At 43.0% G+C, this 14,463-nt stretch overlaps 1 protein-coding gene across 1 annotated transcript in view; it reads right to left on the bottom strand.

The window, feature by feature from the left end:
• Positions 1-14,463, bottom strand: part of cog5 (component of oligomeric golgi complex 5) — a 94,398-nt gene that overhangs the window by 47,576 nt on the left and 32,359 nt on the right. Inside the window, exon 7 of the mRNA XM_064939880.1 lies at positions 6,793-6,923. Coding sequence (XP_064795952.1) covers positions 6,793-6,923 — 131 coding nt within the window. The remainder of the gene's footprint in view (positions 1-6,792; positions 6,924-14,463) is intronic.

Genomic DNA, 14,463 nt, shown 5'->3' with positions numbered 1-14,463 from the left:
TAGTCTTCTGTATGACACAACAGAGAATGCTGATTGGCTAACAGCCATGGTATATCAGACCGTATACCATGGGGGTTTGACCCAACATATATTTTTACTGCTCTAATTACGTTGGTAACCATTTTAGAATAGCAATAAGGCGCCTCGGGGGTTTGTGGTATATGGCCAACATACCACGGCTAAGGCCTGTATCCATGCACTCTGCGTTGCGTCGTGCTTAATAACAGCCCTTAACCGTGGTATATTGGCCATATACCACACACCCCTCGTGCCTTATTGCTTAAATATATCCTGGTTGTGATTGCAGGACGGGGTGTTAGGGGTGTTCTGTTGAGTGAGAGTGAGTGAGGGAAGGAACAAGAGAGATTGTGTGAAAATAAGAGAGAGAGAAAGATACAGACAGCGTGAACTGTAGAAAACCACCTTTTCACACATTCTGTCTGTTCCTCTCAACTTTTCTATCCCTCCCTCCCTGCCTTGCTCCCTCATTCTCTCTCTCTGCATGTCTTCATGTCTCCTGTGGTTCTCATGACACACGCAGACACAGGTGGTCAGACAGACTCGCACAGACTGACACACAGGCACACACTCACTCCCAGGCTGAGGGGCCATCTGCTCCTGAGTCACCTCTGATCACGTCTATCCCACTCTCCATCCTTTAATTTCTCCATCGATTCCCTCATCATCTTCCCTCCATCCTCCTCTCGTGTCTCTAGATCCTCTCATCTGCTCTCTCTCTCTCAGAGTTCAGATCAGTCAGAGACAGGTCTAGGAATGATGCTAGTAATGGCTGGCTGACATTTCATGACTGTGATTCTAGATGACTAATAGGCTTTGGGTTTGGATATAAGCTCATTAACTTCTCCGGTATCGGTGCCCCGTCCGCGGGACGGTTGAGCTAACGTAGGCTAATGCAATTACAATGAGGCTGTAAGTAACAAGAAAACTTCCCAGGACATGGACATGTCTGATATTGGCAGAAAGCTTAAATCCTTGTTAATCTAACTGCACTGTCCAATTTACAGTAGCTATTACAGTGAAATAAAACCATGCTATGGTTTCAGGAGAGTGCACAATTTTGAACATGATAGGTTATTAATAAACAAATTAGGCACATGTGGGCAGTCTTGATAAAAAGTTTTGAACAGAAATCCAATGGTTCATTGGATCAGGCTAAAACTTTGCACATTATGGCCTTTCTCTTGCATTTCAAAGATGATGGTACAAAAAATATATATTTTTATTATCTTTTACCAGACTACACTTGTGTTAGATTCTCTTACATGCCTTTCACATTTCCACAAACTTCAAAGTGTTTCCTTTCAAATGGTACCAAGAATATGCATATCATTGCTTCATGTCCTGAGCTACAGGCAGTTAGATTTGGGTATGTCATTTTAGGTGAAAATTGAAAAAAAGGGGCGGATCCTTAGGTTAAGTGTCAATTTCTTGATTGTGTTGATGAACTCCGTATCTACAGGGACTACGGAAGAGGGCTGCAAGCACATTTCTTCCTGATGTGCTGACAGTGTACTTGTTTATGCCTTTTAATACAGAGACAAGGTGCCTTTTAATACAGAGACAAGGTGCCTTTTAATACAGAGACAAGGTGCCTTTTAATACAAAGACAAGGTGCCTTTTAATACAGAGACAAGGTGCCTTTTAATACAGAGACAAGGTGCCTTTTAATACAAAGACAAGGTGCCTTTTAATACAAAGACAAGGTGCCTTTTAATACAAAGACAAGGTGCCTTTTAATACAAAGACAAGGTGCCTTTTAATACAAAGACAAGGTGCATTTTAATACAAAGACAAGGTGCCTTTTAATACAAAGACAAGGTGCCTTTTAATACAAAGACAAGGTGCCTTTTAATACAGAGACAAGGTGCCTTTTAATACAGAGACAAGGTGCCTTTTAATACAGAGACAAGGTGCCTTTTAATACAGAGACAAGGTGCCGTCAGCGTGAAACTAGCTTTCATCTTCTCCAATCTTCTCTGTTTCTGGTGATAATATAACAACTATAAATAAGTCTAGTGTGCAGAGACACAGGCAATTAAACAGACTCATAATAAGAAATGTGGAGGGATGACTGAAAATAAACGGTTCTTCCAACCTATTTCCCTCCATGTTTACCCACGGCAACAGAGGCACAAAAGCACTTTCTTAGCATATTCTGAGTAAGAGCTAAGTGAGAAAAACAAGTTGACACTGATTTCCTTCTGTTTAGCTGGAGGGATACACAGTCAAAGCCCATTTGTAGCAGCAGACACAACACTTAAGTAACATCAGAATCGATTTAAATTAGGGCTATTCAACTGGGCCTCCAGGACCACAGCTCTGCTGTTTTTCAACTGGCCCCTGTAATCAGGGACTGATTCAGACCTGGGAAACCAGGTGAGATGGCCTCTCTGGGCAATCAATGATAACACATCTATGGGGATTTAACAATAATACATCTATATAATAGCATGTAGAATGATTAGGCTAGACAATACACTACTAAATGCGTACGTAGGTAATCGTGTGCGGGAGATATCTTTCATAAGGAATTGAACTCTGGGTCCTGTATTTCCCCATTCCGCAAATGAGACTCAGCGTGGTGGTGTTCATGCCAGGAGTCATGCACACAGCCACACACAGCCACACACACATACCACTAATCAAGGGGAATTACAACCTACACAGATGCATGTTAACATGCATGACCTGGAAAGTGCACATCAGTAGCCTAGGCCAGATGAGCTCTAATGAAGGAGAGGTGGTTACTCGTCTATACAGATTAGCTTTTATAGAGACCTGAGATAATGTGTATAGCCTCAACCTACACACCCACACACCTATCTTTATCATCACAGTGAGCTGAACAGAACGTGGCCCATTACAGACTACGGAGAACAGACACAGGCCCAGATTATCCTGTTCTGTTCTCACCAGAGTTCTTTTTATGGTCAAAATCATTCCATTATGGTCCCAGGGTGAGACTGAGCAGGCTGCCTGTATGCATCCCTCCTCATCTCTTCTCTCCTGACCTCCTCTCATCCCGCTCTCCCCTCCCCCCAGAGTCTCTGAAACAGGACACTGTCCCCCTGTGAATACAGCTTTCTGGGTCACGGTGACAACGGCCAGGGTTTACACACTCTCCTGTGTGCGTGTGTGTGCACGCGTGCGCATGCGTTGGCGTGTGTGTGTGTGAATGTGTGCGCGTGCGTGTGTGTGAGAGAGAGAGGAAGAGAGAGTGAGCGAGAGAATGAGGTAGTGGGACACACTAATGCTCAGAGAAACAGAGCAGTTTGTAATGAATAAGAAACACTTCAGATTAAAGATGAGGAGATTAAGCATTTACAACTCTCTCTCTCTCTCTCTCCCCCTCCTTCCCGCCCACACTTTCGCCATCGCTGTACCTGTCTCTCCTCCTCTCCCTTTCGGACTCTTTCTCTCTGCCCGTCTCCCTCTCTTGTCTGAGTTGCAGTTTTGAGAAGTCTGTCTGTCAGCCTGCCTGTCTGTCAGCCTGCCTGTCTGTCTGCTGTGCTGCATAAGTGAATATCTCACGGAGGGAGAACGGGAGGCATGCTGCTTGTCTGATAGCAATTAGACCATGACACGTTCACCTTGAATCCCCCACTCAAAAAAAAACTCCGCCCTCCCGTGAGCTACTCTTCCCTCTCTTCTGGTGCATAACAAGTAGAGAACGTCACTACATTCCCAACATCAAACCACAATAATGCTTAATGAATTTAACAAATCACCATGTGCAGGGAATGTAACAGTGGGGGGAATAAAACTAAAAACTGGAAGATGAGTTTGACTGTTTCAAGGGCACCCACACACTGCACGGCGCACACGCACGTTCCGAACTTCCTACTCCTTCAGAATAATACCTCTGTAGATGTATATCAGACACCTACACACAGGTACAGGTACTCAAGCAGTAGACAGTTGGAGGTGGCCGTTCTCCATTCCTGTCAGCATCAGTCTACTGTCACTGCTATATAGTGCACTAATTTTGACCATATATAGGGAATAGAGTGACATTTGGGACACAGGCTTAGTCTATCATCTGAGCTGCCTGATAAGAACCAGGGACTACACACTATAGCGTGCCACAGTGATGCTCTGACCAAGCCCTGAGTATACAGACACACATCTGTGTGCATCACTCTCCAATTGCCAAGCCAGGCCTGAAATCGCAGTCAATAATAAATACTAGATGATTTATTGAGCAATAAAAACAAAGAGACAGAAAGTCCTTGAGGGGTTGACTATTCTCCAGAAGAGTTTTCATCTCTAGTGCAGTCAAGAGGGACGGAGGGATGAATGGATGGGTGGAGGAACAGGGTCAACATTTATCAGGCAAAAAGCGGTGTCCCCTTCGGGAGGTATAGTGGAATAAAAAAAAAGAACAAGAGAATCGTGTTTATATGGGAAGGACGAAACAAAAGAGGGCAATAATTGGAGGACTATAAAATAAATGTCTCATGAAATGTTCACACACACACACACACACACACAGGTGAGAGGGTCCACGAGGAATCGTGACAGGACTAGAACAGTAGCCACCTCAATTTCCCTGGATTTCAGTGCATCCGGTAACAGTAGTCAGTTTGTTTGGCCTTGCAACACGATCACATTCCAGGTTACTGGTTTACCGGACACCCCCGCAGCCCTCGACCTCTGGGGGCCGTAGCGCCTGTCATCGATGTCAATAAAACATTTTTTTTAACATAATAAATCATTGAGTGTAACCCTCCAAAAAGTAATTAATTCATAAACCTTTTTAATTTCCATATGTACTAGGAAGCTCAGTGCTTGTTTCTTGGGCTTCAGGAATTTGACTGAAAAAGTGCCACAGGTCTTTATTTTTTTTTACTGATTTGAAAGTATAAGGGGGACAACGAACAAATGCCACGGTCAAGGCTACGATGGTGCCAGTGCAATGACTGGAGCTTACGGAGGTGCTCAAAAGCGCATGTAGTTCTTTACGAGTTTTAGTTTAGAAAACGATCTCTTTGCAGATGTGACAGTTACAGGGATGGTAAAAACAGCTTAATTTCCATAGCAAAATCAGGGAAACTGGGCAGAAGGGAGGAGGGCTTCAAATACAGCAGTTCTGTAACATATTTAATTTTAGCCTCTCAATTCTCCTTAATTGGCGGCCCCAACACATTACGGAAAGAGATTAACTGTATAGGAAGCTCTGGGGACAGGTCTTCTGGATACTGGGCAGTCAATAAATTGGCAGATGCAAACATATGATGGTATTTAGCAGACAAAAGTTCTTGAGGGCTTGAACAGAAAAAAAAAAAAAGTGTTTAGCGATTTTCGTTCATACTGGTGAAACCGGTGTCTGAGTTGTGTGGTTGCAATATCAACAGTCCCCAATCTCTGGAATATCTTGGCATGCCTCAAAATGTGTTTAAATTGTGTGAAGCGCAATGGACATGTAAAGCACAATGTCACAGGAAAGACTGTCTGAGTTGGCAACTCAGTAATAGTATGGACCTACAGGCCACGGTGAAAACATTTGCACACAAAATAGGAGGACTTCAGGAGACCAGGGGAGTCTCTCAAGTTGGATTTCATTTGATTTAGGCCTAAATGAATTTACCTTGAATAATACAGCACATTTGTGTAGGGTATTAGCCAGACAAAACCCACAGAGCAAAACCTGCTCAACAATACCGTCTGAATTTATCCTCAAGCTAACTACTTTTTTGCTTCATTGTTAAGCTATCTGATGTGTCATTTTCATAAAAGGTTTATAAATAGCACCTAAATCGCAGCAAAAAAAAACAGTATACAGCTATAGATAGTACACTTCATAATGAAACAATCTCTAGTGAGTTAGCGTTGAGGGTGGATTGACTATTATTGGCATTAATGCAGAGAAACTGCGTTACGCCAGTGCTTCAGGTATGATAGAAATACAGGGCTGAGGCCAATCGAGGTCGGACCAGGCGAGGACAGTGTTATTTTAGCTGCCGAGCGGTGCTGTGAGGGTCAGTATCAGAGATGTATTACATTCAGAGCCTTGACCGACTGCAGGGCGTGTTTCCCCGATAGCCGTACAGGGGGGAGGGGGGGGGGGGGGACCCTGGCCTCCAACTCAAGGCTTCCTGTCTAATATAATGTGAGTTTCTTATTAATAGTACTGTAGCCAACCTGCTCGCTGGGGTATAGGGCTGACAAATTATACACTTAACCTTGGAGAACTCCTAACATTTCCAGTAAACATTTTCAATAGAAGGTTCATATTGATTCGACTCTATTTAAAAAAGCATTCTCTCCAGTATCCGTTCAGTGAGTCTAAAAGTAGATTTTAAATCTGAAACTGTAGACTGACCAACGGATTGAGAGAAGTACAGATACATAGAAAGGTAGAGAGAGAGAAGGGGTAGAGAGAGGTAGAGAGAGAGTGGGAAGAGGGGTAGAGAGAGGGAAGAGAGATTGAGAGAGAGGAGAAGAGAGAGAGAGAGAGAGAGAGGGGGAAGAGAGAGAGGTAGAGACAGATCAGTGATGACCATCTGGTCCTCACAGTGAGGTGTGCTGAAGGCAAAGCCATCTCAGTGGGCGTCGGCGCCGGAACTCAGCGTCAGCTGGGCCCCACCAGGTCATATATTACCTGACTGAAACCCATCTCTGGCCTGCTTGTTTGAGCCTACAGTGAATTCTCATTTTGGCCAAATTGCAACCAAAAAAATATGTGAGTCACCTTTCAGGAAATGTGTACGAGTGATAACTGGGAACAAACGTTTCCACATTTTCTTTGTAGACTGTGTGTGTGTGTCCTACCTGTATCTCCATGCCCTGCTCCAGCAGTCTCTTGGCCTGGTTCTCCACCTCCAGTCTGGCTCTGCTGATCAGCAGCAGGTCATTCTCTATCACGTCTATACCAGACAGATCCACCCCCTGGGACAGATAGTCTGGAGAGAGGGAGAAGAGGGTGTTAGAGGGTGTGTGTGTGTGTGTGTGTTTGCATATGTACACCTTCAGATATTTTCCTGAGATCTAGAAAAACACCCTCCAACATTTGACAATATAACATTTGGCATTCAGTGTGATTTATTTTCATTTCAATAGAAAACCAGCCTCCCACAATACAGACTCCGAACAATACAGCCTACTAAAATACAGCCTCCTACAATACAGCCTCCTACAGTATTGGAGAGTGAAGGTCAAAGGGAAAACGTGACAAGCACACAGCTGTAGACATAGAAAACAGGTGGAACTGCAGTCAATAGGAAAGGTAGCAGTATATGTTGACTTTTAAACTGCGTGTGTGTGTGTGTGTGTGTGTGTGTGTGTGTGTGTGTGTGTCAGCCAGATGTTCTATGCAGATGGGTTGATCCAATTAACCCCTTGCTAACATTCATTAAGACCTTCCCATGACTCACACACACACACACACACCCCTTCAGTACCCTCTACAACCTATTGTGTTAAAACCAATACATAGTTGAATCTTTAAAAACCCTGTCACAAAAAGAAATGTGAACCAGTGACACAGGTAGGGAAAGCTAAGTGACCATTTCAGTGCAATCCAAAGGAGAGAGCAGGCAGGCAGATAAATAATCTGAAATAGCTTTAATGTCTTTGTCTAGACTCCCTGCTCTGCGTAGAGCGCTATGCTCCCCAGTGAGAGAAGTCAGTCAGCAGACTGGCCAGGGAGAAGAGATTGGACAGCAGAATATCGAATCCAAAGACAATCCACTCACAGACAACTAAAATTCACATCCCTAGTATGCTGTTCCCTGTGTGTGTGTGTGTGTGTGTGTGTGTGTGTGTGTGTGTGTGTGTGTGTGTGTGTGTGTGTGTGTGTGTGTGTGCAGCCCCCAGGGACAGCCCTGGGCATTAGTATATTTTTTGGGGGGTGGCTAAGTCAAGGTTTCAATTTACTGTTGAGCATTAGAATAATAGAACACACAAGGTGCAATTTCGAAATTTGGTTGTGCATCAGCGATTTCTCTCTTGTTATGTCAGTCACTCAATTAGCTGGATAGACAAACTTCCCAAAGGACTCATATATTTTGGTACTGTCCATATGTAGCTTGTTTTTGGTCACAGGTCCAGGAATGACTGAAGAATTGCAACATCTACCTAGAGCTACCTCTGCATAGAGCTACCTCTGCAGATAGCACTACTGGGTGATTTGAAAAGTCTTAGTCAATTGATCAATAATATAATAAAACTTTTAGCAACAAGAAAACATTTCACAATCTGTAGAAACTATGGGAATAGAACGTTTCAGAACTTTTGTGAAACATCACAGCACAGTTGAAAAATATATGGCAAATAGAAATCCAATATGGATGGTGTTGAGAGATAGATGGGAGGGGTTGAATGGAGCTGAAGGGTGGGACCAATAACAACAAGATAAATATACTGAGTCTATAAAATGTATATAGGTTCAGAACTTTTGTGAAACATCACAAAAATGTTTTTATGGCAAATGAAATAAAATGGACTAGACGGACTAGACTAGAGAAATAGAGGGGAGAGGTTGAGGGTAGGAGGACAGGACCAAAAACAAACTAAATATAACTATTGTAAAATATACTGTGTCCGTAAAATGTATATAGTATGTATAATCTGGAAGTAGAAGCCTAAGTGTTGTTGTCCATTAGTTTACTCCAATTAGGGGAAGTAGGGTTAGTAGAAAATAATAAAGGAAAATATATATATTTTTTAAGATAGATGTATGTATGTATGTATGTATGTATGTATGTATGTATGTATGTATGTATGTATGTATGTATGTATGTATGTATGTATGTATGTATATATGTATAGTACCAGTAAAACGTTTGGACACACCTACTCATTCAATGGTATTTCCTTATTTTTCCTATGTTCTACATTGTAGAATATTAGGGAAGACATCAAAACTATGAAATAACACATATGGAATCATGTAGTAACCAAAAAAAGTGTTAAACAAATCCAAATATATTTTATATTTGAGGTTCTTCAAAGTAGCTACCCTTTGCCTTGACAGTTTTGCACACACTTGGCATTCTCTCAACAGCTCAAATAAGCAAAGAGAAACGACAGTCCATCATTACTTTAAGACATGAAGGTCAGTCAGTCCGGAAAATGTAAAGAACTTTGAAAGTTTCTTCAAGTGCAGTTGCAAAAACCACCAAGCGCTATGATGAAACTGGCTCTCATGAGGACCGTCACAGGAAAGGAAGGGTGGGGGGGAACCTCACTGGCAAAACATTTTTGTACGCCAACCCCACCACCCCACAACCAAATATCGCCTAGGGCCCCCAAAATGCGAGGGTCGGCCCAGGCAGCCACTCAGATAACAATACCCTTCCGAGGGGCTAAGGGTATGGTTAAGAATTCTCATTTGTTGTTGAGAAATGCTGGTTAGAAAACGCTGTACTTCAATCCTTTCTAGCTTGGCCACTGGCCAGGTAGTGACGGCTAGCAAGGTCCTCTTTGGCATTGGCATGGCACTGCTGGCACCATGATGTGCATGTTGGTGGCTACTTGTGGTGCCTCTACACTGGGCCCTTGGTCTGTGTTGTGCCATTGCACTGGGAATCGGTTACCTCAGAGGAAGTGGAGGCTACTGATTCAACATCAATCAGCCTGCCTCATCGTCGGCCATATTTATCTGCACCGAGCAGACCCGTCTAAACCACAGCCTGGGAAACGGGAGGCATTACACTGAAAACACATCATTACAAGGTACAAGGGAAGAAAGGGACTTCTGATAAGAAACATTAGCCATGACTCAATATGGCCGACTGGAAGCTCTCTAGGACGGGAGAGGACGCTGAAATTATTTCACAAAACATGCAATTCACTTCACAGCTGATAAGGAGGAGGAGGCAACAAATAGAGAGAGAGATTGTTATTGTCCAGAGAGCCAAGCCTCCATCTTAAAATTAGAAAGGAGAGATGAGAACGAGAGAAAGCGAGAGAGGGGGGGGGGGGGGCAATTTCTTGGGATAGCCTTCCAAATAAGCTTTCTAAATTCCCTTCTGCTAGATGTGCCTCAGCTCTCTGGCTCCATCAATATGTGAACCTCTTAAAAGGTCTTCACAGGAACACAATACAGCAAGAGCAATGGTGAATCCGCGTCTCACTTTCAAAGGGGAAAGGAGAAAGCCTGCAAGTAACATCCATCGCAACGACGGCGAATTCTGCAGAGATTGCGTGAAATTACATTTGAACGGTCCACATTTCCAGAGTAAATGCAACCATCTAGGACACCATAGTGTGACAGTGAATGTATAAACTACTACTAAAGTACTACAGGTGTGAAAGCCATTCAGAGAGTCAATGTTACGATAAAGCATCCAGTAAAATGTTAGTGTGGATGGCTGGTAAAGACAATCACAGCACACAGTTTTTAGTGTGTACATAAAGCTGAAGAGAATCGCTCGAACCCTGGCGCAGTCAGAGTCCTTATTGTGACAATGACATACCTCACTCAGACAGGAGCACTATTGAATAAAAAAAAAAACATTTGTCCTTATGTAACCCAGAGACGGGGTTAAAACTAGTGCACTGTTCAGGGACCAGAGACGTATTATCATTGTTGTCTCAGCCTGCGATTGGACAGACTGTTAACAACTGTACCATGAGTTCTCATTGGTTCCATACACCGAGCTTCCCTTCTATTGTCTGTCTGTCAGATGGACGAGAGGATAGAGAATGTGTTTGTAAGTCATTGGGCCGGGAGCGCCAAAAATCCACACACAAGGGGACACGAGGATTAGCGGAGAGAATGAGCAAAGAGAGACTAGACAGTCACTGGGTACAGTAGGAGTCAGCCTCTCTCCTAATGTTTATTTTTTTTAACCCAGGTTTCTGAGAACCAGTTTCAGAGTGGAGGGCTAAAATAGCTCTGTAGTCATTATATCTGGACACCAGGGACACAGGGGTGACATAGGACCCGTTTCCACACTTGTGTGTAACTGCTAACATAAACCTGTGAATTTGCTGCCAAAGCCGAGATGTGAAATAAACAAAGAGGAATCAGATAAGATCGAGAGATGTTTAAATGTTTATTTGCCAAGCAGAGCACGTGTTTGTTTGTGTGTGTGTGTGTAGTGTGTGTGTGTACAGTGTGTGTGTGCGCGTGTAACCTCCGCGCTGCTTGAAGGTCACCCCTAGTGTTTATTGGCACTCAGTCCTTTCCCAGGCCTTCCCAACGCCTCTCAGACAGCAACACATAAGCACATGCTCCCTCCACAGCAACAAGGAGTGAGTGTGTGTGTGTGTGTGTGTGAGAGAGAGAGAGGGGTGGCTTGCACACCCTCCCAGTGGGACAGTGAACAATAGAAAGAGACGAGCTCCAGCTCCATGGTCCACAGAGGGGCCTAGTGCACAAAATACAACCCCAGGAGATAACTCTGTGTGGGGGAGACAGGGCTGACCTTCCTCCCTAGAGACTAGATGGTGTTTACACCAATGATGGCTCTGGAATTATCATCAAATCTCATCAGCCAGTTTATCACACTGTCCCCATGTTTTATTAAGAGGGAAATAAACAGCTATGTTTCATAGGTCTTTCAGTGAAGAAATGTCAACTGTGTTCACCGTGGCCAAATATATGCACGTACGGAGACATAGCCAGCCAGCTGCAGTTCTTCCTGGGTTGCACTCAGCCTGCTACAGGATGACCCCTGAACTCAGATGACCACTGACCGCACGCAGAATACACTAAAATCATCTCTCTCAGTATAGGGCTATGAGTGAGGGGGAGAAGAGAGGGATGAAATGGAGGAGAGAAAAGACACTCAAGAGGTCAAAGGGACATGAGGTACTGTGATTAACACATAGTGACATAATCTAAGAACACTCTGCTATCCTGTCTGTCATTACTAAACAGGCAGACTGGGTGAGGTCATCAAAGAGGGTCAGTCAATGATGTCATCACAGAGAGCCCAGAAGGTCATCCGTGATGTGACCTCAGTGAGGTTTAATGATTCCGAATGGAGTAACGCTGGTGGGTGTGTGTGTGTGTGTGTGTGTGTGTGTGTGTGTGGTGTGTGTGTGTGTGTGTGTGTGTGTGTGTGTGTGTATTTGTGTTTGTGTCTGTCAAAAAGGAAGGCGTAGCAGGTGGCGTGGTGGCAATGGGGTGCTTTTTAAGCCAATTTCCGGCAATTCCACAAATTTGAGCTGAGAGACATTTCTGCCGTTTCAGAGCAAATTTCCTGCAATTCTACACATTTTGTCATGGCCCTGAGATAAAATCTTGCCGTATTAAAGCACATTATCTGCAATTCTATATATTCTGCCATGGGGCTGAGAGAAAATGTTGCCGTTTTAAAACAGATTTCCGACAATACTATGTATTTTGTCATGGCTAATGTATTATTTTTCTCAAACAAAATAACAAAATCAATACTGCTGAACTCATTGTTTTAGAAATTTTAAATTATCCCAGACTCCATAGCCTAGCTTGTATTTTGGTGATTGTTAGTTCTCAAAGATTATATTATTTAAAAAATATATATAGGTCAATTATCTTCTCTACATACCTTTTATCTGCTTTTAGTTGTTGAAGTTTACACTGAAAGCATTTTGATTATGATAATTGTTTTACCGTTTGTTCCCGCCCAAGTATTTTCTATGCAGAAAAATCCCTGACTGTCTGAAATCTTGTGTCAGTTACAGGAGTTTGATCAGGTTCCAGCCACTGTCTGCTCAGTCACCTCATCCCTCCCTCGCTCTCTCTTTCGCCTCCAGTTGCAGACTACACAATCAGCCCTGACAGGCTGTTTCTGCCCCATTAGCTCTTGCCATGGGGCACTGATCTACAGCCACAACACAGATAGTCAATATGGCTGGAGCTGGGCAGACACCCACAGCGAGTGCACAGTGGACTCGTCAGCAGTGACAGGCTCTGGCACGGCGACTCTTTCATCCCACTCGCTCTCTCTTCCCTCTCGCTCTTCCCACTCGCTCTCTCTTCCCTCTCGCTCTTCCCACTCGCTCTCTCTACCCTCTCCCTTTCCGACGCACGCACGCTCTTCGCGCACACACACAATGTTGAAATGGGGAAAAGGTAGAGAAACCCAAGCAAACCGCAACCTGTAGGGCATCAGGGGAAAAAGGGTTGGATATGGGATTGCAATATTAATACCAGCATCAAACATTTATGGGCATTCTCTCCTCCAAGCAGAGAAGTATAAAATGATTTGTGTGTGAGCGCGTGTGTGTGTGTGTTAGGGCTGCACAATTAATCGAATTCACATAAAGATCGCAAGAGATCCATGATGCATGTTACATTTTGAAACGTCACTCAGAACACTCATGTAACGTCCACTTTTATAATTTACTCCGTTTGTCAGTTTGCATGCTGCTCTGTTAGGACAAATGCAGTCAACAGATTGTACCAAACAGGAACAATGCTGCTTTTCACTTTGTTTCTTAATATACACTTAGAAATTTCTTATTTAAAAAAAAAGAAAATATAATTTTTTTGTCCATTAAAATAACATCAAATTGATCAGAAATACAGTGTAGACACTGTTAATGTCACTCCTGTGTTCCAATGATCATTTAGCCTTTTAAAATTATAAACTTGGATTAGATAACACAACGTGCCATTGGCACACAGGAGTGATGTTTGCTTATAATGGGCCTCTGTACGCCTATGTAGATATTCCATTAAAAATCAGCCGTTTCCAGCAACAATAGTCATTTACAACATTAACATTGTCTATACTGTATTTCTGATCAATTTGATGTTATTTTAATGAACCAAAAAAAATGTGTTTTTCTTTTTTTTTTTAAACGACATTTCTAAGTGACCTCAAACTTTTGAACGTTAATTTTTTATGATTCCAACAGTTGTCCAAGTGTTTTGATCTATATTGCAAACACAATATTTGGCAAAAAAACTATTTGCAATTAGATTTTTTGCGCATATTGTGCAACTCTAGCGTGTGTGTTTGCATTGTACAGTTTACCAGTTCTACAGGAATGACTATGACTCCCTCTAAAGCAAAGCATAGCAACAAAATATGCCTATTGAGAACTGCAATAGCTCTGTATTTACAGCGCATTCAGAAAGCATTCAACCCCTGAACTTTTTCCACATTTTGTTATTCTAAAATTGATTGACAATTTAATATAAACACAATGACAAAGCAAAAACTGTTTTTTAGAAATGTTTATATATATATATATATATATATTTATTTTTTTAAATTCAAATATCACAAGTATTCAGACCCTTTACTCTACTTTGTTGAAGCACCATTGGCAGCGATTACAGCCTCGAGTCTTCTTGGATATGATGCTACAAGCTTGGCACACCTGTATTTGGGTCGTTTCTCCCATTCTTCTCTGCAGATCCTCTCAAGCTCTATCAGGTTGGAGGGGGAGCGTCGCTGCACAGCTATTTTCAGGTCTCTCCAGAGATGTTAGATCAGGTTCAAGTCCGGGCTCTGGCTGGGCCACTCAAGGACATTCAGAGACTTGTCCCGAAGCCACTCT

This window comes from Oncorhynchus masou, chromosome 27 (genome assembly GCF_036934945.1).
Source record: "Oncorhynchus masou masou isolate Uvic2021 chromosome 27, UVic_Omas_1.1, whole genome shotgun sequence".
NCBI classification, from domain to species: domain Eukaryota; kingdom Metazoa; phylum Chordata; class Actinopteri; order Salmoniformes; family Salmonidae; genus Oncorhynchus; species Oncorhynchus masou.
This window is presented reverse-complemented; position numbering and strand designations above follow the sequence as displayed.